This window comes from Equus caballus, chromosome 15 (genome assembly GCF_041296265.1).
Source record: "Equus caballus isolate H_3958 breed thoroughbred chromosome 15, TB-T2T, whole genome shotgun sequence".
Taxonomy (NCBI): Eukaryota; Metazoa; Chordata; class Mammalia; order Perissodactyla; family Equidae; genus Equus; species Equus caballus.
Window position 1 is genome coordinate 80,136,175 of NC_091698.1, and position 26,482 is coordinate 80,162,656.

Below are 26,482 nucleotides of genomic sequence, written 5' to 3' on the forward strand. Positions count from 1 at the left end.
TAAAACAAAAGACAGAGCTGGGAAGCATTTTATTTTTTTCTACTTCATGTAACATTGTTCAGGACCACAAGATTTTAAAGGTCTCTTTCCAGCTATTTTTATGACTTAGGAATACCACTTAAAAATATTTACTAATGCTACAAATATTACTGTTCTTCTAGATATTGACAATTTTAATGAATGCTATATCCATTATACCTCTTGCTCCTTTGGTCAGAAAGATAAACAGAAACTTTAAATCAGATGTTTAGACATTCAAAATGGTTTTTAAAAGCACACCCAAACAAACCAAAGCTATATCAGCAGCTGTTAAAATTAGTTTTAGTTGTTAAGAATTCTTAACAAGGACATACTGAAGCATTATGAGATTTTAAAATTATATACAATTTAAAAAAAATTTAAATTTTTAAATAAAAAGTTAATGGCCAAATTAAAGAAAGTTTAAGCATCAGATTTAAAATATCTTAATTTTTAGGCTATTCAGAAATATATTTTGTGAATAATAAGAATTATTTCATAAATATATATGTATAAATATAAATATATATCTACAGGATCTGTGATGCAAGAGAAAACCATTTAAAGAAAACAATTGCACTTTTAGATTATCAGGAAGTTGTCATATTTACCCTTCAAGTGAGATATAATTATCATTCCAGGTGCTTTTGGCACAATTTTTAGGTGAAGATTGACACAATCTTAAAAAACACAATGCTTTTATATTTTATTCACTGGAATATGAAGAATCAAACAGAATTTAGAATTCTGACCAAAAAAAATCCAGGTAACTACAATTGCTTAAATACAAAAAATATTGTTTTAAAAAGACCTTAACCCTTCCTTTACATCTGGAACACGTAAAATTTTACCAACAACAGGTTTTCTTCAATCCCCTCAGCAAGAATTCCCAGGCTACACACAAATATAACGTTGTCTTTTTCTACTCACATATGACTTAGATCACACCCCAGTATACAAGGACAAAAAATAAATGTATAATAAAAAGATTGGATAAATCAGGAGAGGCTTTTTGGTCTTGAATTCTTCACCCACTAACAATGAAGCAGCACTGTAGGCAGCCCAAAACACACCAAACAGCTTTAAAAAAACAAACAAAAAAAGACAAAAAGGCAGCGTATTAGCAAGTCAATTAACATATTGGGTATCACAGAGTAAAAATAACATTTACAATATTTTTTTAAAACAAGCCTTAGAACTAACTGTGGTAAAAAGAAAAATTTATGGAGCATATTTAAAACTTATTAAGAACGTTCATCTTTGCTCTGCTCCTTGACTTCTCCAACTGGTCTTTTGTTATCAAACTTATCTAAACATAAAATCACCTGGGTGCCTGTTAAGGAGGGAATCCTGGGATTCATTCTAGATCTGCTCAATCAGAATCTCTAAGGGAAGGGTGTAGTTATCAGACTTTAACAAGTGTCCCTGGTAATTTAAGAGAAAGCAACTTTTGGAAAAACTATTATTGGGTCAAATTGCTAAAAAAAATTTGATTGCTGAAAGAAACCTAATTGACTCTTACAAAGAAGAAATTTTTCCTTTTTTTCTTCTAAGAAGAAAACAGATTAAGTAAAGATTTTACACAACATTTATTAGATATCACAGCATTTTCCCAGGAATAGGTGGAAGTATAGGATTAAATAAAAAGGAAAAAAACATAAAATGTTGGTCAAGAGTTTAATTAAATATACTGCGGTTTTCTGATTATACATATATTTAATTATAAATTACTTCCACTGGAAATTTATGTAGTACCTATTGATGCAGTCACTGGAGGCATTTTATAGAATAAAATGAAGGAAGAACTTTGAGGGTAGAAATAATAGAAACGGACTTGGCACAATAGAAACCTTGCACTATTGACATTTTTGGGCTGGATAATTGTTGTAGGAAGCTGACCTGTGCAGCATAGGATGTTTAGCAGTATCTGTGGTCTCTATCTACTATGTATGAGTAACATTCCACCCCTACCCCATTTGTGACACAAAAAAAGTGTCTCCAGATACTGCCAAATGCCTTTGGGGGCCAAAATCGCCCTCAGAGGTAAAAAATAAATATCAGCAGACTGATTGAAAATGTATTTGAGATGGTCCAAATTTCCACTGTCCTTTTTAAACTAAAAACAAAAACAAAAACACACCTACAAAATATTTTAAACCTACAGAAAAGTATAGGGAAATTTATGAAATAAAATTATGTAAATTGCATTTGTACATCATGATTAAATTTCTTGTTGTAAATAAATGGTTCAAGATTGGTAAGAGTTATAGAGATTTAATGTTAAAAAATTAGTGCTTGTAGATTAAACGTATTCTAATGCTAGAGTTAAATTATGAGAGTTTTGCAACATATTTCTCAACGAACCTTGGACTAAAACAAGATACATGTACAACAGCTCACTACACAGAGATTAAGTAACTAGGAAAAAAATTTTGGCAAAGAAAAATCTGTGGTTTAAAAATAATTTTACCCTAAATTTTTAATGATATAAAAGATTTATCCATTTTATAAAAGTACATTCATATGTTGTATAAAAAATATTAAGGACCAATTTTCAGTTGAACTCAATGACTAAATATAACCAGAGGACATGGTTTTAGCAATTTTGGGAATAGTTTCAGAAATACTCAGACAGCTTAAACCCAAGCAAAACAACACACAAGCAGGAAGTGATCCTGAATGATTCAGTAAAGTGGTATGTTCACTAATGCTAATTAAATGCCATCATGGAGCTAGCTCCTACACTGCAAGACTTTCAAACTAAGAGTTAATTAATGCCAATTAAAAGAAAAAGATTTTAGGACTAGAATGTAGACGAAAGAAAGATCTTCTCTTTGGTCTCTAAAGTGTTCAAATAGTTCAAACATACAAAGATGTTCTCAAAATATTCTTCTATAATATTTGTAATAATAACAGCTACCAGTTGAGTGCCTGCTCTGTGCCAAGCACTGTGCTAGGCATTACATAAACTTTAAAATCTTCATAACAAACTCTAAAAAGTAATTAAGATTCTCAGTTTGCAGAGGAGGAAAGAAAATATATCTCCCCAAGGCAGACGGCATGTAAGTGACAGAACCAGGATTTGAATTTAGAACCGATTGGCTCCAAAATCTACACTCTTCTCAATGGACAATGCTTATATAACGTCAGTATTTGCCTGTAGTTACCCAATTCTAAAAGGAATCATTTTTTTTATATTGGAATTAGTAATGAACTTTAAATAAAACCAAATGTCATAAAAATTAAGTGGCTCTACTTAAAATAAATACTTTAGCGTGAAGGCTATATAACGGCAGCTCTGACAGTGATGGTCTTAAATAGTTACATTTTTCCACACGGAAAAAAAAATTACATTCACTATGTAATATACATACATGTGCTAAAGCAGTCATTTACTTCCAAAGCTGTTCAAAATTTAAGGTAAATTACTGCTTATTATTAATACTTAATATTATCAGTAAACATTTTAAATGGGGTACATATGCTGAAAAGAAGTCCTGATCTCCGCAATACAGAAAAGCCAACTTACCAGAACCATGTCTACCATATTTGATAAGGAATTTACTATTCAAGTAGGAGTGACAGTTATTAAATAAAATGTCCAGTTGAATTTAAATAAATATCTCCCACAAAATCTAAGTCAGCTGAACTTGTATTAAAAGTATAGAGAAGAAAAATTCAACATTAAAAAAATTCTGAGTGTAATATCCTGAGGCCTGATTTGTTCTTTGTTCTTTATTCCCTCCTAGACATACATTGTAATTCCTGGTGATTAAAAAGGGAAAATAAAAGAAATATAATTGGTAAAGTCAGTGAGTAAGGTCACTGTTCCAAAATATTACCAACTGCTTGATAAATAGTTATAGATTGCAATATTCTTAGCTAGAGAACATCTAATTTTGTTATTGAAAAACAATAAACTACTTTCTACAATACACACTACTTACTTTTATAAGTGTAGACACCACTTCAAACGATCCAACCACCAAAAGTATAGGGGCTATTACAATGAGAGGAAGTAGTGAATATCCTATAACTCCAAGAACTTGGCCATAGGCAACCTGTGAATTTTCAAAACTTTAAGTAAATATCACAGAAATCAAGACACTCAGTCACAATTGAACATCAAATAGCCTTTTTTGTACTTACATAAATCTGAGAATTAAGAAGACATCATTAAGTATCATACCCATTATAATTCAAATTATCATACAGTCTCCTATGTTCCTGGACAATCTCGCCAACCCACCATGGTTTCAATTATCACTAATTTTCTGATGATAGCCAAATCTACATTTCCAGTCCTTCTCTCTCTTTTGAGCTTCAGACTTACATATACAATTACCTTCAGTATATCTCTACAGTACACTTCGTCAATACTTCCCTTAAATTGTAGGAGGATTATTTAAAGGGACCACAGCATCTTAGTCAGACAAAAAAATTCAAGGTCTAGAAAAGCTAGATGTGACAACTGAGAATCAGAAGGGAAGGGAGAGCAGGCAGAAGAGACTGAAGACACAAACATTTTTTCAGTGGCTACTGTGTGCCAAGCTTTGTGATAAGGCTTCAACATGTTGCGAAGATCAAATGCAATAACAACCCTATGAAGCAGGTATTATTGTCCCCATCATGAAGAAACTGATTCTTAGAAAGCAAAGCTGGTAGGTGACAGAGTTCAGATTAAGATCCAGGTCTCAATTCCTCCATCAACAGTCCTAAATTACCAAAATATTTAGTGATATCTGTTGTCATATAAATACTATATAAGGTTTTGTATAGGATATAAAAAATAATATGTGAACAAGCGTAACTTTAAGTATCTATTAGAATTATTTTAAACGTCTATATGAAGAGTGAAAAAGTTTCTCAGATAAACAGTATTCTAAACTCATTCAAGAGTTTTAGGTTAAGGTGATGGATTGAGCACATATATCTAATTTCCCAGAAACTCCATTAAAAGGGAAGGGAAAAAAGAAACTCCTACTTATAAGCGGCATAAACAGGAGAAGAGAAGATGGGACAATAGCAACACAACTTGGGGAGCTGGAAAGCAGACGAACAAGAGCTAAGTTAACAGACTTGGCAGATCTTTCCACCAAGTGTGAGGAAAGTGCTCAAGGTTTCTGCATGTGGCATTCAAGTTCAGCACCCACATCGTAACTCTCCCTGGCATCCCCTCTGCTTTACTCTCTCCACAGAATAAACTGCTATAATTCCTAAGTTTACAGTAATTTAAAAAGTCTTATTTAATGGAGCAGTGGTTATCAAGGTGTGGCCCATGGACCCCTGGGGGTCCCAGAGACTCTTCCAGAAGACTGGAAGATCAAAACTATTTTTTATAATAGCAACAAAACATTATTTGCCTTTTTCATTAGGTTAATATTGGTATTAATAAGGCAAAAGCAGTGGTGGCTAAAACATATCAAGATGGCATAAACTTTACTGGTAGTTACTGTGTTCTATACTAGCACACACACACAGAGAAAGAAGAAAAAAAAAGCCAGTTTCACTCAAGAATGTCCTTAATGAAGCAGATAAAATGATTCATTTTATTAAACTTCAACCATTGAGCATAGACCTTTTTAATATTCTGTATAACAAAATGGGAAGTACGCAGAAGGTATTTCTGCTGTATCCTGATTCAACTGTTATCCCAAAGAAGAGCACCTGTACAACTGTTTGAGTGAAGAGTTGAATTTTGGAAAACTTGTACCCACCACTGTAAGCTTGACAGTTTTCCAATACATACAGATTCCTGATGAGATGGGTGGTGACATTAATGAATGTGATTTTCTGATACTGTAGAATAAAACATGTCAACATTTGGAAGATCTGCAAAACTCAGTAAATCAGTTTTCCTAATGACCACGCATGGGTAAAAAGATTCATCCAAAGTGAATTTCAATGAAACAGAGAATGAAAAGTTCATTCATATGGTCCAAGATTCCTCACTATAGCAAACCCTTAAGAAACTACTACTCTTTCAGTGTTGGTGTAGTATCAGAGAAGAATATCCACAATCACCCACAAAGGTTATTAAAAATACTCTCCCTTTTCCAATTACATATCTGTGTGAGGCCTTTTTTTTCCCGTATACTTTAATCAAAACAATATATCATAACAGACTGAATGCAGAAAGCAGATATTAGAATCTAGCTGCCACTAAGCCAGACCTTAAAGCTACTTGTAAGAATGTAAAATAATACCATTCTTCTCACTTATTTGTTTTGAAAAAGTTATTTTTCTTAAAAATGTATTATTTATGTTAAAATGTATTTGGTTTATTTTTAAGTGAATAAATACATATTTAATTTAAAAAAGAATTTCTAACATGATAAATATTGATAAACATAACCAACATAAAGACCTGAGATCAAAAAGTTTGAGCACTACTGTAAGAAAGAATGAACTGTGTGCTTCCCTAAAAAGCTGTAAATTACTTATGGTGGGATGCAATTGTTTCTTTCCTCTTCATTTTTTGTAATATTTATTGAGTATGCACAATACTCATATGTTGATCATCTTAAAGGAGGAAGTAGCACAACTCAAAAGAAAATATGAGACAAGAAACAATTAGGATGAATATAGCTAGTGATAGTATCTACAGTATCAAAAATAAAGCTTACCATAAAAAACAAAGGCTATTTTCAAAATTAACCACTTACTTCTCCACCAAGAACTCTGGCCAGTAAGAAAATTGTTAGTGAACCAAATATCCAAATGGTTATAATCCATGAAACCACCTTAACGGGGAAAAAAAAAATTGTACAATTAACATCTTTGTATCAAATGAGCTGATAATTTCCCAGGAACTCAATTCTCTGCTATATAAGATAGTTTGTTTGGGTTCCCAGGTAGCTTTCCAAAATTTAATAAGAATACAATGTGTTACACAATTTTACATCCAAACTGCAAGTTTAACAATGACGAATTGTCTAAGGAAACCTCAATATTTCAAGATATATGATAAAGATTACTGCAAAAAGAAAACAAAGTACTTACTCCCAATTCCCCAGTTTACAGCATTTGCAAGGAAAATTTATCCCTGAAACAAGTGACCAATCTTCTCAGGAGGTCTTTAAAATTTACATTAATTGCATATTTATCCAAGTAACAGAATATGGAAGACATTTCTGAGAATTTTAACTCCTGAGACTTAGTATAGTAATGATACATGCATATAATTCCAAGTTCTGTCTGTTTGGAGGGTCTAGAGATAATAATGACACCCCAGCAGCAACATAAGCGCACTTATTGTCCAGATCCTGGTTTCTAAATATTATTCCCGAATAAAAGGAATTAGGACTCCTTAGAGAAATGGCTGATTGCGGGGCTGGGGCAGGGAAAATAAAAGATAAACCTAGAACATTTTGTGGAGTCAGATGAAAGGAAGTGCTCAAAAAAGGATGGGAATATGTCAAAAGCACACAGAAGCTAACCTGAAGGAGTTCCCAATGGCTAAAGCTAGAATAATCTAAGCAATGAAATAAGTGATAATATTGGATTAAAATCCAGAAAATAAAATAAATATCCATGAGTCCAAACTGACAGAAATAAGTGAATGATTAAGTAATAGCAAAGAAGAGATAGCTGTTCCATAGAGAATATCAATTAATATATGTGGAAGGAATGAGGAAAATAGAAAATCACCATTCAGTAAACAATACAAAAATAAGTGTTGCATGCAAGATCCATCAACAGAAGCTAAAATTAGTGAGCTAAAGTTTGATGAGAAACAGGATGTTTGCATAGTCACAAAGTATCTCCACAAGGTATTTAATAATGAAAAAGGGAAATACAGCAACTGTACAGTGGAGGAATTGGGCAGACACCATCCCATAACCAAGTAATAATGGTGCTATATCAATAATGGTGATATGTCAGTAACAAGACATATCAAAATCATCTACTCCCCAAAAATATGCAGAGAAGGGCACAATGTCACTTCTGTGGTATTCTTGCCAAAAATGCATGACCCCAATGCAGTCAGGAGAAAACATCAAGCAAAGCCAAACTGAGCAACATGCCATGGAGGTAGTAATCATCTGCTTTCAGCCTTAGAACTTTTTGTTCAAATGAAAGATTACACAAAATAGATAAAATTTAAAATGTTCTGGGTAAGGATTGGTTGTGGGTAGGAGACCAGAGCCCCCATTCAACTTCTTCAATGGTCCTTACACTTCCAACAGAAGACTTGATATAAACTATTGATGTAAGGTAAATATTAATAAGGCTACACTTTTATTACATCAAGGATCTTGCTATGGGGAGACTATTCTGGGTTATCTGGGTGAGCATTAAATGTAATCACAACTGTCCTCAAAAAAAGGACACACAGGGAGATTTGACTACAGTAGAGTGGAAGGCAATGTAACCATGGAAAAAGAGATTGTAGTGATGCAGCCAGAAGTCAAGGAATGCTGGCAGCCTCAAGATGTAGGAAGAGGCAAGCAACACATTCTGCTCTGGAGCCTCTAGAGGAATCAGCCCTGCTGACATTTTTTTTTTTAAAGATTGGCACCTGAGCTAACAACTGTTGCAAATCTTTTTTTTCCTGCTTTTTCTCCCCAAACCCTCCCAGTACATAGTTGTATATTTTAGTTGTGGGTTCTTCTAGTTGTGGCCTGTGGGATGCCGCCTCAATGTGGCCTAATGAGCAGTGCCATGTCTGCCCCCAGGATCCAAACCAGCGAAACCCTGGGCCGCTGGAGTGAACTGCATGAACTTAACCACTGAGCCATAGGGCTGGCCTCTGACGTTTTGATCTTAGCTCTTTAACACTCATTTTGAATTTCTGACTTTCAGAACTGTAAATGAATAAATTTGCATTATTTTAAGCCACTGGACTTGCAGAAACTTGTTTCAGGAGCAATAGGAAACGAATTAATTTCCAAATCACCCTGTAGTAAAAGAGTTATTCTTTTAATCCCCTAAAGCCTTAAACTAGGGATGAGGGAGTGATATGTGTATGTTGTGTTCTGATGATAAAGTGCCTGAGAATAGGACAAAGTATTACATAAAAACAAATGCTGATGGAATCCTTGTCATCATTTATTAAAATGTTTAGTTTAAAAAACAGAACTAAAAATGAAAGGTAAGGACATGATTATGAGTACTGGGTTTCAAATTCTTCATCCCTTTGGGAAATCAGAAAGGGCATGTTTGGTCACTTCTGGTCAGCTTGGAGTAGTCTCATCCATTTACTCCAGTTGCCATACAAGTATTCATACTTTCTATGTGAATGATGATGTGGGAAAGTTTGGAAAGCATTAATCTAACATACTCCCCACTTATTTAAGTAAGAATTGTTCTAGGGATGAACAAGTGAGAAATAATGGGTAAAGGTAAAGCATTTCTCAAACATAATGTAGTATTACAGTTAATATTTGGCTATTTTTAACTTTAAAACTCTTCAATATTTAGAACTTGTATAAATTAAGATATACTTACCCTAAACTGTCCATATAATGATATCATCGAAAAGAAAAGAACAACAGCCAAAGGACCCCAAAAGTCAGGATTGTCTCTCACCACTTGTCTATTAAAACCAAGCGATGGCATTGGCATCAAAACACATCGAATTTTGTAGTAAATGTCCTTTAGATCGATATCCAATTCCTCCCTATAATTTAACATAAAAATTCTTAAAAGGCATACACTTTTGAATACTGAGACAATTGCAGTAGAATTTAAGGAAAGTTTAAACATGATGGGAGAGCCTCCATAGGTCAACAAAACATTTGAAGTACCAAATATTTCACTGATACTACAGTGCACATTTCAACATCTCTAAAGTTGGGATGCATCTCACAATCACCGGTGTCTTTTGTCAACCTGGAGTGAAGTCAAAGGCTTCAAGATCTGCCTTTCCTTTTGCCAGTCTCCTCGGGGCACTACCAATTTGGGAGGGCTTTAAATAAAATTCTCTGCTTGAGACCCTTTTGGACCATACTTATTATTCAGACTGCAATCCTACAAGGGAACTGGTGTGGGATTTACATTCTCGGAGGAAATTTTTCTTCCAACACCCCAGCCAGGTCAAACTGAGATAAGCAGACTTCCTTGCTGTCTTTTTTTGTATGGTGGGTTAGTTCTCATTTATCCTCAGACTAAAGAGATAGCTCTTGGATGTCCTGGCTTTATGCTATCTTACACACTTTTTCTTTATTACTGACAAATGTAAAATAACTGCATTTTATAATCCATAGCATCTTAGATTTGATAAAATATAGTATATTAACATCAAGAAACAGGATGTTTTAGCACTTGATCTACCAATAATTACTACAGAGAATAACTTGGTAACGCATCAATTTTAGAAAGCTGTAGGTTCTTCTTTCCAAAATTGTTAAATTCTTTACTTTTGTTTCCAAGTGATACATAATAACTTAAAAAATTTCAAGTACTATGAAGAAAGTGAGTCTCCCTCTAGTCCTCCCTGTGGCAGCTCTAGAGTTTCCACGTGGGAGGGATTTTGGAGGGTAACCTTTTTGGAAGTCTTAATCTGTCTTAAACTGAATTTCCACAGTAAGCACGCAAGAACCCTGCTTTTTTCCTTAGATGGCATGTTTACCTGAGACAGCTATAGACCCAGGTAAGCTTTAACAGTCTGGAGTATATTTGCGTGTGTGTGATAAAGGATTATGATTCTATTAATTTTTGCCATTCAATAAGTTAAAAGTATTCTCTCATTATTTCTGTTTTTCTAATTACTAGTAAAACTGAAAATAGCTACAACTTTTGACCAAAAAGGTTAAGATTTTCCATACTTGTCTTTAAATAACATGAAAGAATATAATCATCCCACAGACTAGCTCTAAAAACCAAAAAATACATACTATTAATTTTACATACAAGAGTGGCTTGTTATCTTCAGGATCATCATCTTCGACTTCCAAAAGCCAGCCATATCCTCTTTGTCTCAGAAATGTAGTAGCTGTAGATTCTTTGATAAAATCTCCACCAAGGTTTAATTTGACATCTGGGGATGCTATGGAACCACTGAGATCTTCAGGGAAAAGAAGACAAAACTATAAACCAAGGTAAAATGTGTGAATCTTAACCAACATGAGGATATATACAACTAAGATAATTATCATTTAAAGATCTCTAACTATGAACATTTGCTATTGCATACAATCTTCTTATTTTATAGTTGGTAGATATCTAAAAACTATCTTTTATTTTAGAAGAAAATGAAAGATGAGAGAGGTGAAGACATATGAAAGGTTTCAAAGCTAATCAGTTAGACTGGTACCAGAATCTAGACTAATAACAGTAACTTTAAAAATTTAAATGGAAGATATATACAAAATATATTACATGATATCATTGTGGATTCCCTTCATTATTACGTACTTTATGAGCTTCAGAACAAAGTGATTGTATAAATTCTTTTTAAAAGCATTAAATATGTATATATACAAGTCATTAGATAATTTGCTAAAGACAAACTGTAGATAATTTTTCTCTATTTGTTCATGTATTTATTCATACATTCTTTCATTTACATCACTAAATATTTATGCTAACTATTTCATATATTAATGCTTAGTCCTGGACAAATCTGACTAGAAAGAGTTCCCAGCTATTCCAGCTACTCTTTCCTTTACATAATTGTATCATTCATCTTTAGTTTTGGCAAAAATAAAGGTTTTTTTTTTTTAGGTCAGCTCTAAAAAGGGGTAAAGATTCAGTTATCCATATTACAAAATAAATTCCATTCATAGTCTGCACAGTACCTTAAAGGTTACAAATAATCACAATTGTACAAATGCTACATTTTATGGTCAAAAGAAAATTAGAATAGTAAAGGACTTGCTTGAGGTCATAGTGGAATTAAGAAGAAAAAAATACATTTATAGGACCAGACAACATGCACTAGTAAACAACCATCAACGTTGTTAACTAGAAGCCACATGACTGGAGTGGTACTTTAGAAAACAATTTTGGCAACAGCAAAACCAGAACACTCTTAACACAGACTCCTTCCCTGAAGATCACATATAGTACAAACAAGAGGTTAATTTGCACATTACTCTAAATTCTAGGTTAGCTTTTGAGAACTGCCATTAAAATTTTGGCTTAAACTTCAATCAGTGAGTGGCTCAATTATGAGTCACATCTTAGTCTGTTTGTGACAACTCCTGTAATTAACTATAATAATAAGTTTGCATTCTGAAGCTAAGCTCTAGCTTAGCTACTAATTAATACAACAAATCATTAATGTTTTCTGATCTCCAGTTTCCTATTCAAAGTTCTTTCCAGGTTTAACATTATAGAATTCTAAAAAGTTTTTATAAGGGAATTTACTCAACTAGAGACACAACACAAACACTTTTGAATTCACTGTCCTTTTCTACTTAAAATTTAAAAATAGTCCCTGTAGATGCTATTATAGAATCTTGTGATTAAAATAGTCTCTCAATTTTACTTCCTGCTTCTTTGTATTAATCTAAGTTGAAAATGAAAAAGTTGAAATTTAACTAAAATTCCACTTTCAATAGGTACAAAAATTACTTTTCTTGATTTAACAAGAGGAAGATTTAGATCAGGAAGTCATTAGTACAGCAGTGACATTAAAGGTTTTGGAATCAGGAGGCAGGAAGGGACCTTAACAACTGTTTCCTGCCCTCTAGAAAGGACTGCACTTAAAGTCCTTAAACTAAACCAAAAAAGGATATATAAATTACAGTGCTAAGGAATGCTGTGATAAAGAATTGTATATGTTTAGCAGTTTGTCATAGCGTGGATGCCAGAACCTCAAAAAGGCACCTTTAGTTTACAAGTTCGTAGTATTTTCCATTCCATTCAAAGTAGGAGAATATCATGGACATATGTAGGAATGTCAGCAACAGCAGTTTGGCAGATCCCCCAGGACAGCCCCAACACAATTAGGCGTACGTAAGAAAATGCAATAGAAAAGTAAAAAAAATTGGTAGTTAGCTTAACAAATTAACAAGTAAAGGATAATATTAGAAAACAAGGGGAAAGATTCCAAATCACTCTGGGAGTACAGCTGTCTTAAGGTAAAGCACAGTAAGAACCAGCTAATTGGCTGTCAACTCTAGGATGCGTATCCAGAATTACAGAACACTAATTTTCAATTAATTCCTTCTTACTACACCATGTATAATATTCTTGCTATTTTCCAAGTAACAATGTAAAGATAATAAATATAAGTGGTTTTAAGAGGAAACAACCTATGGAAAAAAGTCTATTCAAAAAGGAAACCTTAAAAATGTTTCCACTGCTATTTGGGCTCAAAGTGAGGAAAAATATCAGTAAGTTTCAAATTTTACTGAAAGCTCCCTGGAAAAACTGCAGAACAAAACTTAAGAGTAATTTTTCCGCTCTTTCAACTCAAGTGTATTACTGGGTGAGGAATCCTTTCTCCGAACCTTCTACTCAGCCTGACAACTTCCCTGTGAAGGACGAGGAAGAACTGGGTCACTGCAGCACGACAGAATACTCAGGGTGAGATTTACTGATCTGCCCCCAGATAAGTTCTAGATTTCTATGAAAGAAGAGTATCCTGCAACGAACAATGAACACTTTGTTGGTATTTGCCAACTTCTTATATATGTGAAGAAGCTTTTTCTTATGTAACAAGCAACAAGAGAAAGGACAAAAATCATCTCATTTCGTTTGAAAATGAAATCTATGTGTGCTTAAATCTAAACCAGAATTGAGTATCTGTGCAGCAAAACGAGCATGCTTCATACTGAAGGGATAAATTTCATTGTTCCATTTTAGTTATAAAAACATTTTAATGCATACATAGGCCAATGAAAGAGATCAAGAAACCAACCCAAGTACATAATGATTTTATAACTGCCAGATTTATAGTGGAGCTTGATTATGTCACTCCATCTGAAAATATTTTAAAGCCTTGTATAAAATTGTTTTAGGTTACATTTTTATTCATATTGTTTTGGTATACAATTTTAGTAGCCTTACTATTCAATATTTTCAGGGAATTTTCATATTCTACATAACATTAACTAAAATTGACTAAATCTCCTGGGCCTACCTTTAGAAAAATTAAATTCCATTTTGGCATAAACCAGTTATGTAACAGAAAATTCTTTTGTTTGCCTTATGAGTTTTTTAACTTTTTACCTTGAATAATTATAGATTCACGGGAAGTTGCAAAAATAGTACAGAGAGTTTACATGTATGCTTCACCCAGTTTCCCCTAATGGTACCATCTTATGTAACTATACAACTAGGATATTGACATGGCCAGCCTGGTGGTGTAGTGGTTAAGTTCGCGTGTTCTGATCTGTGGCCCAGGGTTCACTGGTTCAGATACTGGGTGCGGACCTACGCAATGCTTATCAAGCCATGCTGTGGCAAGAGGCACACATATAAAGTAGAAGACGATGGGCACAGATGTTAGCTCAGGGCCCATCTTCCTCAAACAAAAAAAAGTTACAAAAACTAGGACAGTGACATTGCTACAGTTCACAGACCTTATTCAGATTTTACCAGTTTTACACGCACTTGTGTGTATATGTATGTATAGTTCTATGCAATTTTATCACATTTGTAGATTTGTGTAATGCCTTACGAGTTTAAAATTTATGAAAAGAAAGAAGTAGATTAATGTTTTTAAAAAGGTAAATCTTGCTTAACTAATTTTTTTTCTCCCCAGGAAAGGCTGGCTAGAAAGTCATTTTCAATTTTCAAATATGGAAGAAAAGCTATCCTTGCACTTATTATACACCATGTATCATACTTTATTAGTATATTGTACAGAAGATATGTGATAATACCTACATGGATATATAATTTTTTTAAAATCAAGTAGGAAACTTTTAAAAAGGAAAAACTAAAGATTTCTCTATCTACACTACTAACTTGTATTGGAGGTGATATCCTTTCTGGGGCAGGGGGAGACTTCTCAAAAAGATTAGGCTAAATGTTTGGTTACCTTAACAGAGTAACAGAAAATTATCACTTACTCAAAAGAGCATTGACAGTAATTATTAGATTATTATGCCTACAGCTTACTGATCACAATAAGGTACCATGAGTTGTAGATACTATCATTTTTATTTTTTATTATGATTATGATGATGATTATTATTTTTGCTGAGGAAGATTAGCCCTGAGCTAACATCTGTGCCAGTCTTCCTCCACTTTATATGTGGGTCGCCACCACAGCGTGACTGACCAGTGGTGTAGGTCCATGTCCAGGATCCAAACCTGTGAAACTGGGTCACTGAAGTGTAGTACGCCCAACTTAACCACTACGCCACAAGGCCAGCCCCCTAGAATCATTTTTATATGAGTGCCTTAGTCTGTTTGGGCTGCTATAACAACATTCCATAGACTGGGTGGCTTATAAACAATAGAAATTTATTTCTCACACTTCTGGAGGCTGGAAGTCCAAGATTAGTGTGCCCTCTTCTGGCCTGCAGACTTCTTGTATCCTTACATGGCAGAAGGGAGTAGGAAGCTCTGTGGAGTCTTTTTTATAAGAGCACTAATCCTATTTATGAGGGCTTAACCCTCATGATCTAGGTACCCCCCAAAGGCCTCACCTCCTAATACCATCACATTGGGATTTCAACATATATATTTTGGGGGGACAGAAACATTCAGAACATAACAAGGGGTAAGAAGGTTGAGGAAGGTTGAGTTCAAAAAGCAATATATTGAGCCCAGTCCTCTTCCATAGACTTACATAATCAATTGTCAGCTTAACATTTCCTTGTAGCTATGTCAAAAGCACTAAAACTCAATATTCCAAAATTCAATTCTTTGGGGTTTTTTTTTTGAGGAAGATTTGCCCTGAGCTAACGTCCAATGCCAATCCTCTCTTTTTGCTGAGGAACATTGGCCCTGAGCTAATACCTGTGCCCATCTTTCTCAAGTTTATATGTGGGACACCTGCCACAGCATGGCTTCATAAGCAGTGCATAGGTCTGTGCCTGGGATCAGAACTGGCGAACCCCAGGCCACCGAAGCGGAATGCACGAACTTAACTGCTATGCCACTGGGCTGACTCCCCAAAACTCAATTCTTAATATCTAAGGTCTTATTCCAGTTTCTTATTTCAGTGAATGGTATTACTATCCTTCCAGCATTATAAACTAGAGGCTTGATTATCCGTGACAATTTCCTCCCTTCACATGTTCCCCACTCCATCCAATCCACCACTAGATTCTGGCACTTTAACCTCTATTTTTTTAACCTGTCCACTTTTCTCCATTTCTACCATCAGCACCAAGCTAGTGCAAAGTATTATCTCCTGTCTGCATGACTATAACGGTCTACTAACTGCTCTCTCTCTAGTCATTTTTTTTTTAAGATTGGCACCTAAGCTAACAGCTGTTGCCAATCTTATTTTTATCTTTTTCTTCTTCTCCCCAAAGCCCCCCAGTACATAGTTGCATATTCTAGTTTTACGTCCTTCTGGTTGTGCTATGTGGGACGCTGCCTCAGCATGGCTTGATGAGCGGTGCCATGTCTGCTCCCAGGATCTGAACTGGTGAAACCCCAGGCTGCCAAAGCAGAGAGCGGGAACTTAACCACTCAGCCATGAGGCTGGCCCCTCTCTAGTCATTCTTGTGTTCTTCCAATCCATTCTCTTAACTGCAGCCAGAAGAATCTTTTCAAAATGCAAGTCTCTCACTCTCCTGTTTAAAATCCTTCAGCAGCCTCCCATTGCTTTTTCAGCTCAAGTCCAACAATCTTTCCCTGCCCTATCTACTTCTCCAGAACAATTTTCTGCCTCCTCCCCAGACAGACCCTATGCTTCAGCCACACTTAGCCTCTTGGTTCTTTGAATGAACCAGGATCCCTTTTACCTCAGGGACTTTGCCCAGGCAGTTCTAACTAACTTCTAACTTCAGATAATGAAATGCCACCTATTCTTCAGTTCTCAGATATACTTGCTTAAGGAAACTGTCCTTGCTCTCCCAGACAAGATTAGGTTGCTTTCATAGTCCCCTGCACTTTTCCTTCATGCATTTACACAGTTTATAACAATTATTTGTGTGATTATTTGGTTAATGTCTGTAAGTTCTATGATGGCAGGAACTAAATATTTTTGGGGTAGTTTGCATTTTTTTGTTTAGTTTATTGAGGTCATAATAGTTTACAACATTGTGAAATTTCAGTTGCACATTATTATTTGTCTGTCACCAAATAAATGTGCCCCTTTACCCTTATGCCAAGCCCCCAACTCCCTTCCCCTCTGGTAACCACTAGTCTGATCTCTTTGTCCATGTATTTATCTTCCACACAAGTGAAATCATATGGTGTTTGTCTTTCTCTGTCTGGCTTATCTCACCTAACATAATATCCTCAAGTTCCATGTTGTTGCAAATAGGATGACTCTGTCTTTTTTATGGCTTAGTAGTATTCCACTGTGTATATATATGTGGTAGTTTTGTTTTGAACATATATCCCCAGTATTTATAATAGTGCCTGGCCTATATTAGGCAACCAACAAATGTGTGCCAATTAAATGAATTAATTAATGGAAGGGCAAATAGCTCCACATAGCTTGAGTCAAAAAGTGACATAAAAGGCTTTTAAAAAGCAAATATACAAAACTAGATTTGTATTTTGGAAATATAATCTTAGCTGCACTATGGAGGACTGGTTTAAGAGGGAAGAGATTTGAGGAACTATATCACAAACATTAAGTCATTTTCACTTTAGCACCTTCTTCATTTTCAACATCGATCAATTAATCCATCAACAAATATTTATGGATTACTTACTTCTATAATTTCCTGAGAGCAATATAAAGAAGTGAGATATTTTGAGGAGTTTAAAATCTAATTGACAGTATATCCAAACAATGAAGTATTATTCAGTGAGAAAAAGGAATGAATTACTGATTCATGCTACAACATGAATGAACCTTGAAAACATTATGCTGAGTGAAAGAAGCCAGACACAAAGGCCACAGATTATATTAGCCCATTTATATGAAACGTCCAGAAGAGGCAAACCTACAGGGGTAGAAAGTAGGTTAGTGGTTGCCAGGGGCTAGGAGGCAAGGGGAATAAGGGAGAGTTACTGAAAATGGGTATGGGGTTTCTTTTCGGAGTGATGAAAACGTTCTAGGATTAGATAGTGGTGATGGCTGCACAACACTGTGAATAAACTAAAAACCTCTGAATTGTATGCTTTAAAAGGGTGAAGTTTATGGTATGTGAAAGCTATCTCAATAAAAAAAATCTAAGTGAGAGAAGATGTGATACAAAACCCCATTAGTACTGTAAAACACACACTTCTGTAGGTAAACGACAATGTATATTGTTAAGTGATCATAGATGCCATAGGAGTAAAGATTAAGGAGTGAAGAGTAAAGGTGCCTAAACTATCAGAGAGGCAGTCAGGAAGGCTATGTGGAGGTAGAATCTAAATTCAGCTTTGAGGGAGAGCTAAAAGAGCACAGAGAAGGGATGAGAAATAATTCCAAGGAAAAGAAATGGCAGGGACAAGAGCATGGAAGCCCAAGACTTATGATAGGTACGCAGCTCATCTCCAAAAGCTGTGGAAGATAGGTCAGTGACAAACTGTTAAGAGTATAAATATCAGGCAAAACAAAACAAAAGAAAACATCTGCCTTTATTTCATAAGCAAGTGTTTCTTTTGCATGTTCTGTGGAACGTGGATCCTATGAGATACCCTCCACAAAAGGCTTTTGATATTCACTAAGTTTGGAAAACCCTGCATACTACAACCCCTACTTGGAATTTCAGAACCAATATTGGCATATTAAAGTCTCTGGGAATTCTGCATTAAGGCAACTGGTTTAACTTAGCTTAACACATTATTTAGCAAACTCATGTTTGTCGTGGAATCTTTCCCCTTTGGGAAACACTGTTGAGGATACTTTTCTAGACGACAGGAAGCAAGTGAAGTTCCAGCAGAGTGGCAGGGACTGCTGGATGCTGAGGAAATGGGAAATATCAGAGAGAGTTTAGCTTTGAAAATAAGGAAAAAGGGAAGTAGTAGACTTAATTAAAAATTCTGTCAGCTAGGAGGGGACCTGTGAGTGATGGTAGATAGACGGAAGAAACAGAAAATGCTAGAGAGAAAAACAGAAGAGAAAGAAAGGTTCCAAAGGAGGCAGAGAGATATGGGAATAAAAGCACTAGTAGAGGTTTATCCAAGGAAAGGAAGAAAGAAACCTTCCCTTTAAGATTTGGAGGAAAGATGAATGTTCCAATATAGATACAAAGATATCGAGAGAGAGAAAAATATGAGGATGGGAAAAAGGCTCCTGGGTGGCTTAGATCATCTTTCTTCTTTAGTTGTCTCTGTTCATGCCCTTTCCAACTACTTGACGAATGTCTGTTGAATTAGGGTTGGCTTCACTTCTGGCAGCACAACTTTATCTTAATCAAAAAATATTATCTAGTCATTCATTCATCAAACATTTATTGAGTTCCCGCTATGAGCTAGGCTCTGTGCTAGGCAGTGAGTATGATACTGGTAGGCAGTAAAGCACAGCTTCTAACCCCAAGGAGCTCATGGTCTCAGTCAGCACTGTCTTAGGTTTGTGAACATTGGGAAGTGTAAGATACAAGGATTGCCTCCACCAATTATTGTACTTGCACAGTTCTTAAATGAATGCTCTTTCCCCCTTTCAATCTGAAGAACTCCTACTTATCCTTCCAAGCATATTTCTTCTGTCACTGAAGACCTCCTTGATCCCTTCCTGCAGAGTAGCCACTTTCTCCTTTGAACCATACTTTTTTAGTATTTATTATGTATGATGAAATTCTTTTCTCTCTTATTAGACCATTTCTTGGTATCAGGAACTTTCTCATATGCAGTCTCTTGCACATGGAGATGCTCCCTCCAACCTACATACATAAAACATCATCTATCTTTCAAAGTTTAGCAAAATATCACCTCCATTAAATTGTTCCTGATCTTTCAGCTAGAAAAAATGTCCTCCACTTTTGATCTTTCATAACATTCTAAATCAGTGCTTCTCAAGCTTTAAGGAGCTTTAAGCTTCTCAAGCATATGAATCACTGAGGAATTTTGTTAAAATGCAAGTTACGATCAAGGCAGATTCTACATTACTAAGCACCCCAGTAATGCCAATGCTGCTGGTCTGTGAACATAAACCAGACCAAGAATTACTTATTTATCTGATACAAAATAAAGCCAAAGGATTGCCCTAAAGACTTCTATACTACACTTTACACATATATAATGGTATCACTACATTCTTTCACTTATACATATGCACTTCATAATTGCTTTTGGATGTAATTTTACACCATAGGCTTGAATCTCAGTCTAGATCTCACAATTCATTTATTTAGTCATTTATTGGCTTATTCACACATTGCTCATATTCTTTTAACCTGTACTTATGGACCTGTCTTTTATACACATTATCTTAAATAACTCTCACAATATTCTTGTAAGTGTGCTTTTCATTATATAGGTGACAAAATGGAAGCTTATAGAAGCTGTATTAGTTGCCCAATATCACATAGCTACTATAAGAGTAGGGACTTTAACTGAAGACTTTTGGCTCTAAATCCAGGAATTTTTTAGTTATATCATCCTAAATGTGCTAAGTTTTGTAGTCCTAAGTATCAATGTCACATAAGATAAAAGAAAGCAGAAACCATGTACTCCTTCAACAAACAATTATTTTGTGATGTTTATACTCTGGGTTCTGTGGTAGGTGCTGGGATATAGAAAAGACTAAGGAAGTTTCTGGTTCTGAGGGACAGTTAAACAAGGTTTCAGTAAGGAAGGAGTATCTGAGTTCAGTCTTAAGTTTCAACTTGTGGTAAGGAGGAGAAAGGCATGAGGACTAGAATATGGATCGATATGGAGACAAAACACCAAGGCACATTTTAGAATAAAGGATATGTGTGGCCCAATAGTAAGGATAGGCATCATTAAGAAAAAGAGACTTGGGGGCTGGCTCAGTGGCACAGTGGTTAAGTTTGAATGCTTTGCTTTGGTGGCCCAGGGTTTGCTTGTTCGGATCCTGAGCGCAGACCTATATACCACTCATCAAGCCATGCTGTGGCAGCATCCCACATGGAAGAATTACAAGGACTTACAACTAGGATACACCACTATGTACTGGAGCTTTGGGGAGGAAAACAAAAAAAAAGAGGAAGATTGCAACAGATGTTAGCTTAGTGCCAATCTTCCTTACCAAAAAAAAGGAAAAGCATATCTTTAAAAAAAGAAAGAAAGAGAGACTTGAACAGAATCTAGAAGGAAGGTATACACTGAAAACATCTAAAAGCCAAAAACATTCATGGTCAGAGATACAGCATAAAAAGGGAGAAGTAAGAATTTATATGACATGCTTAGGAACCCAAGAAAAGACTTGAAGTTGCAGAGCCAAGTGTCCATGTTGGAGAATAATAAAAAATAAGTGTGGCACCAATTAATACTGAAACCCAAGCAGTAGCATCATTACTAACATGTACTGAGCACTTCGGTATTACGATTCTTATTTTGTATATAAGAAAACTAAGGTTCAGAGAGGCTAAGGAACTTGCCCAATATCACATAGATAGTAACTGGTAAAGCCAGGATCCAAACCCAGGACTATTAACACTACGCTTCAGAAAAACTATTCAATTTGTAACAATATAAGAAAGAGGCATCATGGTTTAGTGGAAAGAAATTTGAGGAGACAGAACACTGGCTCTTAATTCCAGATCCTTCACGTGCAGGTTACTGAACTTCTTTAGGCCTCAGTTTCATTATAAAACACAGGAATAATAAAGCTCAGCAGGATTCTTAAAAAGACTAAACAAGTCGTTTGCTTAAAATACTGTGTAAATTTAAACTGTACCATGTTATATACATGAGGGTATTATTATATATACATCTTTTCTTGTCTATGTATCCTTGGATATACAGGGAGCCTATATATCCTTAGAGGCTATACAGAGGTCTGGATAAATCTTATGGATTTTACTTATTCCAGGTTTCTTGGTTTAGAATACGGAGGCAATGAGTTACTTGTTATATTATTCTGTCAGACTTCTTGGGTGTATTTAAGAAAGGTAATTCCTGGGGGAAAGGAAGATATGAAAAATATATACATAGATATAAAGTTTGAACGAACATCAGGTTCTGATACTCAAAGATAGAGAATTTTTTTTAAGTCTGTAAAATTAAAGTTGATATTCCACCCTAAGCACCATGCAACCAAATGTAGATAAAATAAACTGAAATACTCCAAGTTGCTCTATTTCATCAAATATTCATACTAAGTTTAAAAGAAATGTATCAGCTACGTTCTCTATGATAGACAAAAATTTTATTTTACATTTTAAACTATAACCAAAACTACAGAACTATTTTTTTTAAAACAATGCCACTCAAAAAGCAAAACAAGGAAAACAAAACAAAAAAGGAAAACAAGCTATACTAACCGATGCAACTATGAAACCACACTTGAAAAAAACGCTAGGTTATTCTTTAGACTGAAACTTCTCCAACTAAATATCACTTATTTTTTCATACCGGGTAGTGAGTCTGGTCACTGGAAAATAACTGATGTAGAAAGTCTAATAAAAGCCAAATTTGAAAATGACTAACAGAGAAAGATTCTGGTTACAAAGAGTCTGGTAAGGAACGGAGAAAACGAGGAAAACGAATTTTCCTGGGCTGTAGGAAAATCTCTCCAGCACTCCTGCTTCCTCGAAACAGTACAAGGAAATTGGTAGAAGCTACTGGGAACACCAGCTGGATTACAGGAAGTTTCAAATATATTTGGGTCCATTTCTTTGCCTACTGAGGTCAAACACTATAAAACAGGAGAAAAACTGGGACGTAGGCAAGATATCAGACTCCACGAAAACGCGACCTCCCCGAGGGAAGTTCGCGTTTGCAGCGCCGAATCGAATCCCCGCACAAAGGCATCCTATCGATAAGTAACAGGCACACAGCTCTCCTTTCTCGTTCTCGGCCTCTGACACCTACCCAGGCCAGCTAAACAGCCCTTTTCTGCGAAACGGCAAGTCATTTCAGCATTAAAATCTTCGGGTTCCGTGGGTCCACCTGGGTAATTCACCCCGAAAATCCTACCCCCAGACGGCGTGCGGACAGCCAGAAGCTGCCCCAGTCACTTGGAAAGCCCCCCACACCCCTCCCGCGGCCGCTCGGGCCCTGTCGGAAGGCCGGCAGGCGCAGGGTGCTCGAGTCACCGGGCCCGTCCCCACCCGGCCACGGCCGCCCCAGCACCAGAAGACCCCGGCGCGCCGGGCCGGCGGCCTCGGGCGTGACGGGCCCTCCGGGGGCTCAGGCTCACCTTCGGCGTCTGCTGAGGAGACGAAGGTGAAGTCCCCGTTGGTGGGGGAGTAGGCCGGGGGCGGGCCCGGCGGCTGCATCGCGCGGCCCCTCGGAGCCGGCGGCGGTGGAGGAGGCGGCGGCTGGGCCCAGGCCCCGGGGCGGCCGCGGCGCCGACCCGCACGCGCGCCCTACGGTGCGGCCCGCGAGCCGCGAGGCGCGGACTGGGAGCGAGGCCGGAGACGAGCGCAGCGGAACCGCGGCTGCCCCCGAGGCTGCCCCGCCAAAGTCCCTTCGGTGGCGACCGCCCAAGCACCACGACGCCGGCGCCCTGACAGGACCATAACAGTGACAACGCCGCTTGGATTGGCCCTTTGTAATGTGCTCTCCCATTGGCTCCCGGAGGAAGGTCCTGATTGGGTCTCCCTGCTGTTTATTCCGGAAGTTTACCCAGGCCAGGAAGTTCACTTATGATTCGTGGAACGCTGTGACTTCTCCCTCTGTTTGGGATGTGTTTGTTTCCTTTAAGTCTCATCTCTTCTGGCTTTTCTTTACCTCTTTGCTCCGTTTTTGTTAACTGGGTGGATTAGAGGATTTTAGAACTAGGAACGTTTCCAAAGGTCTGCCCCGGTCTGGGATCCCCAGATTCCGTTGCCCTTAGTAATTAATTGTATAGGATCTTGTCTAAATAATATTGTATATCGTCTCCGAACCTCAGCTTCCTACCCTGTGAAATGAAGGGGGCTGGATTGGATAATAGTAAAAAAGCAGATAAGCTGTAAATTACCACCCAGAGACTGGGGCTGTAGTCTAGCCACATTCCTTTATGTGGGGGGCAACTGAGGCCAGAAAGGTTAAGGAGGAAACAATTAGGACTGTAACTAAATCTCCTGACTTCTGGTCCAGTGCTGTTTTCACTACAAGATCCTGTCTGTTGATATACTTACCAAAGTTTACAAACCCTCCTAGGTTTTTAAATGTTTAAATAAATATTCTTAAATGTAATATCTTAGCTACATAAATGTGGCTTCCAATTTGGAGAGAGAGGGTCTGATAGTATATTATGAGACAGACTTGAAGAGATGCATGACTGATCAGTAGTAGAGCAATAGGAAGTCACGGCCATTAATCTGTAAAAGGGAATATTGAAAATTTTCTCAGAGGAGGTAACAATTAAATTGGTACTTAAAGGATGAGTAAAATTTTCAGGCAAAGAGGTGTCGGGTGCTGGCAGCCTGGGTCATAACATCCCAGAGATCATTTAATGGACTTGGAAAACTGGCAGTCATTTAGTTGGAGCTTAGGTTTCATGGGAGAGAACAGCTACAGGTGAGATTGAATGAATAAGTAAAGTAGATCATAAACAATCTTGCATGCTATTCTAAAACTTAAATTTTTTTTCTGAAAATGTAGGGGGAACCATTAAAAGAATTAGAGCAAAGGAATGACAAATCAAATATCCCTGTTAGAATGATTACTTATTTGGATACTTAGTGGATATTTTGACTTGGAGAGCAGAGACGTGTATGAGACTTCTACAGAAATATAAGTAAGTCTTGGACTAGAGTTGCAGCATTGGGGATGGGAAAGAGGAAAAAGATATGAGATATATTAAGTTTAAGAATCCACAGGACTTAAATGATCAATGGGAAGAGACTGGGAATCAAGAACAGGAAAGAGCCTAGAATGACTTCATGTTTCTTGCTTTAGTGGTTAGAAGTGTTATTCATGAAGTGAGGAAATAGCAGAAGAGGAGCTGGTTTGGTGAAAGGGGAAAGTTTTGAACACCTTGAGTTTAAGAACATGCAGATTGAGCTGTCTAGTTATTCTTTGAGTAATAAGGACCCAGTGCACAGAGTAGGGGTCTGAACTGGAGGTATAAAATTGTTGTCAGTGCATGGTTGATAATTGCATCTATAAGTATAGGTGAGATTGCCCAGGAAGAGTGTGCTGAATGAGAGAAGAGTGCCAAGAATGATACTCTCAGGAACACCAACATTTAAGTGGCAATCTAGGGAGGGTTGACCTGCAAAGGAGATGGGATGAGTTGCAATTTAAAATAGGATAGTGAGGATAGGCAAAATTGAGAAGGTGATGTTTGAGCAAAGACTTGAAGGACGTGATCATTTATACTGGGTCAACTCACTTAAATTGGAACTATGATTCCTAGAATTCCTTTACCTATATGCCTTCAGGTTAGAGTTTCTCAAAAGAAAAGCTTGCACAAGATTTGTGTGGTGGAAATGAAGCAGTTGCCATTACACTCTGAGCATCTTCTTAGTCAGATATGGTGATGGACAAATGCGATGGACTCTTAACTTATCCTAATACTCCTATGGTCTGCATTCAACACTTCTTGTCTACTACAACTCTGTTGATCAACAGTGGCCACTAGACAGTTAGCTATGGCCCCACAGAGCTGGTAGCTACCCAGATCAGCTGATTTTCCTTATCAGGCTCACCTCAGCAGTTGGATGTGCTTAACTTCTCAAATTGATTGGTTGCTGACTAACTTCTCTAGTCCTTCAACTCCCTCTTCCAGATCTGCACTTCCCCAGCCATTATTTCTTCAAATAATTTCTCTATCCCTTTCCCTCTCTCTTGTTTTCTGGGATTCCCATAATATGTAAATTGGTCAGCTTCATGGTATCCCACAAGTCCCTGAGGCTCTGATCACCTTTCTTCATTCTATCCTTTCTGCTCCTCACACTCAATGATTTCAATTGTCTTGTCTTCAAGTTCTCTGATTCTTTCTTCTGCCTGATTAATCTTCTGTTGAACCCTTCTAGTGAATTTTTCAATTCAGTAATTATATTTTTCAGCTCCAAAATTTTTGTGTGGTTCCTTTTTATAATTTCTGTCTCTTTGTTGATATTCTTATTTTGTTCATGTATTGCTTTTTTGATATCCTTTATTTCTTTGTCTGTATTTTCCTTTAGCTCTTTGAACATATTTAAGACAGATGTTTTAAAGTGTTTTTCTAGTAAATTCAATTTCTGTGATTCTTCAGGGATGGTTTCTGCCAGTTTATTTTGTTCCTTTAAATGGACCGTATTTTCTTTTTTTGGTATGCCTTATGATTTTTCAATGAAAATCAGGCATTTGAAAAAACATCCACCTTTCCAAGTCTATGACTATTGGCTCTGTGTCAGGGCAGTCCTTCACTCATTAGCTGGGTGTATGCTGAGCCTAGGGATCAGCCTGA

General features: G+C 36.5%; 1 protein-coding gene across 1 annotated transcript; it reads right to left on the bottom strand.

The window, feature by feature from the left end:
• Nucleotides 1-23,667, bottom strand: YIPF4 (Yip1 domain family member 4). The gene is made up of 6 exons (XM_023619269.2): nt 23,300-23,667; nt 10,873-11,026; nt 9,469-9,640; nt 6,684-6,761; nt 3,966-4,079; nt 1-1,098 (listed from the first exon to the last, which is right to left on the bottom strand). Exons 1-6 carry the CDS (start codon nt 23,376-23,378, stop codon nt 961-963), a joined length of 735 nt encoding a protein of 244 aa, XP_023475037.1. The 5' UTR covers nt 23,379-23,667; the 3' UTR covers nt 1-960.
• Between the last annotated feature and the right edge of the window lie 2,815 nt (nt 23,668-26,482).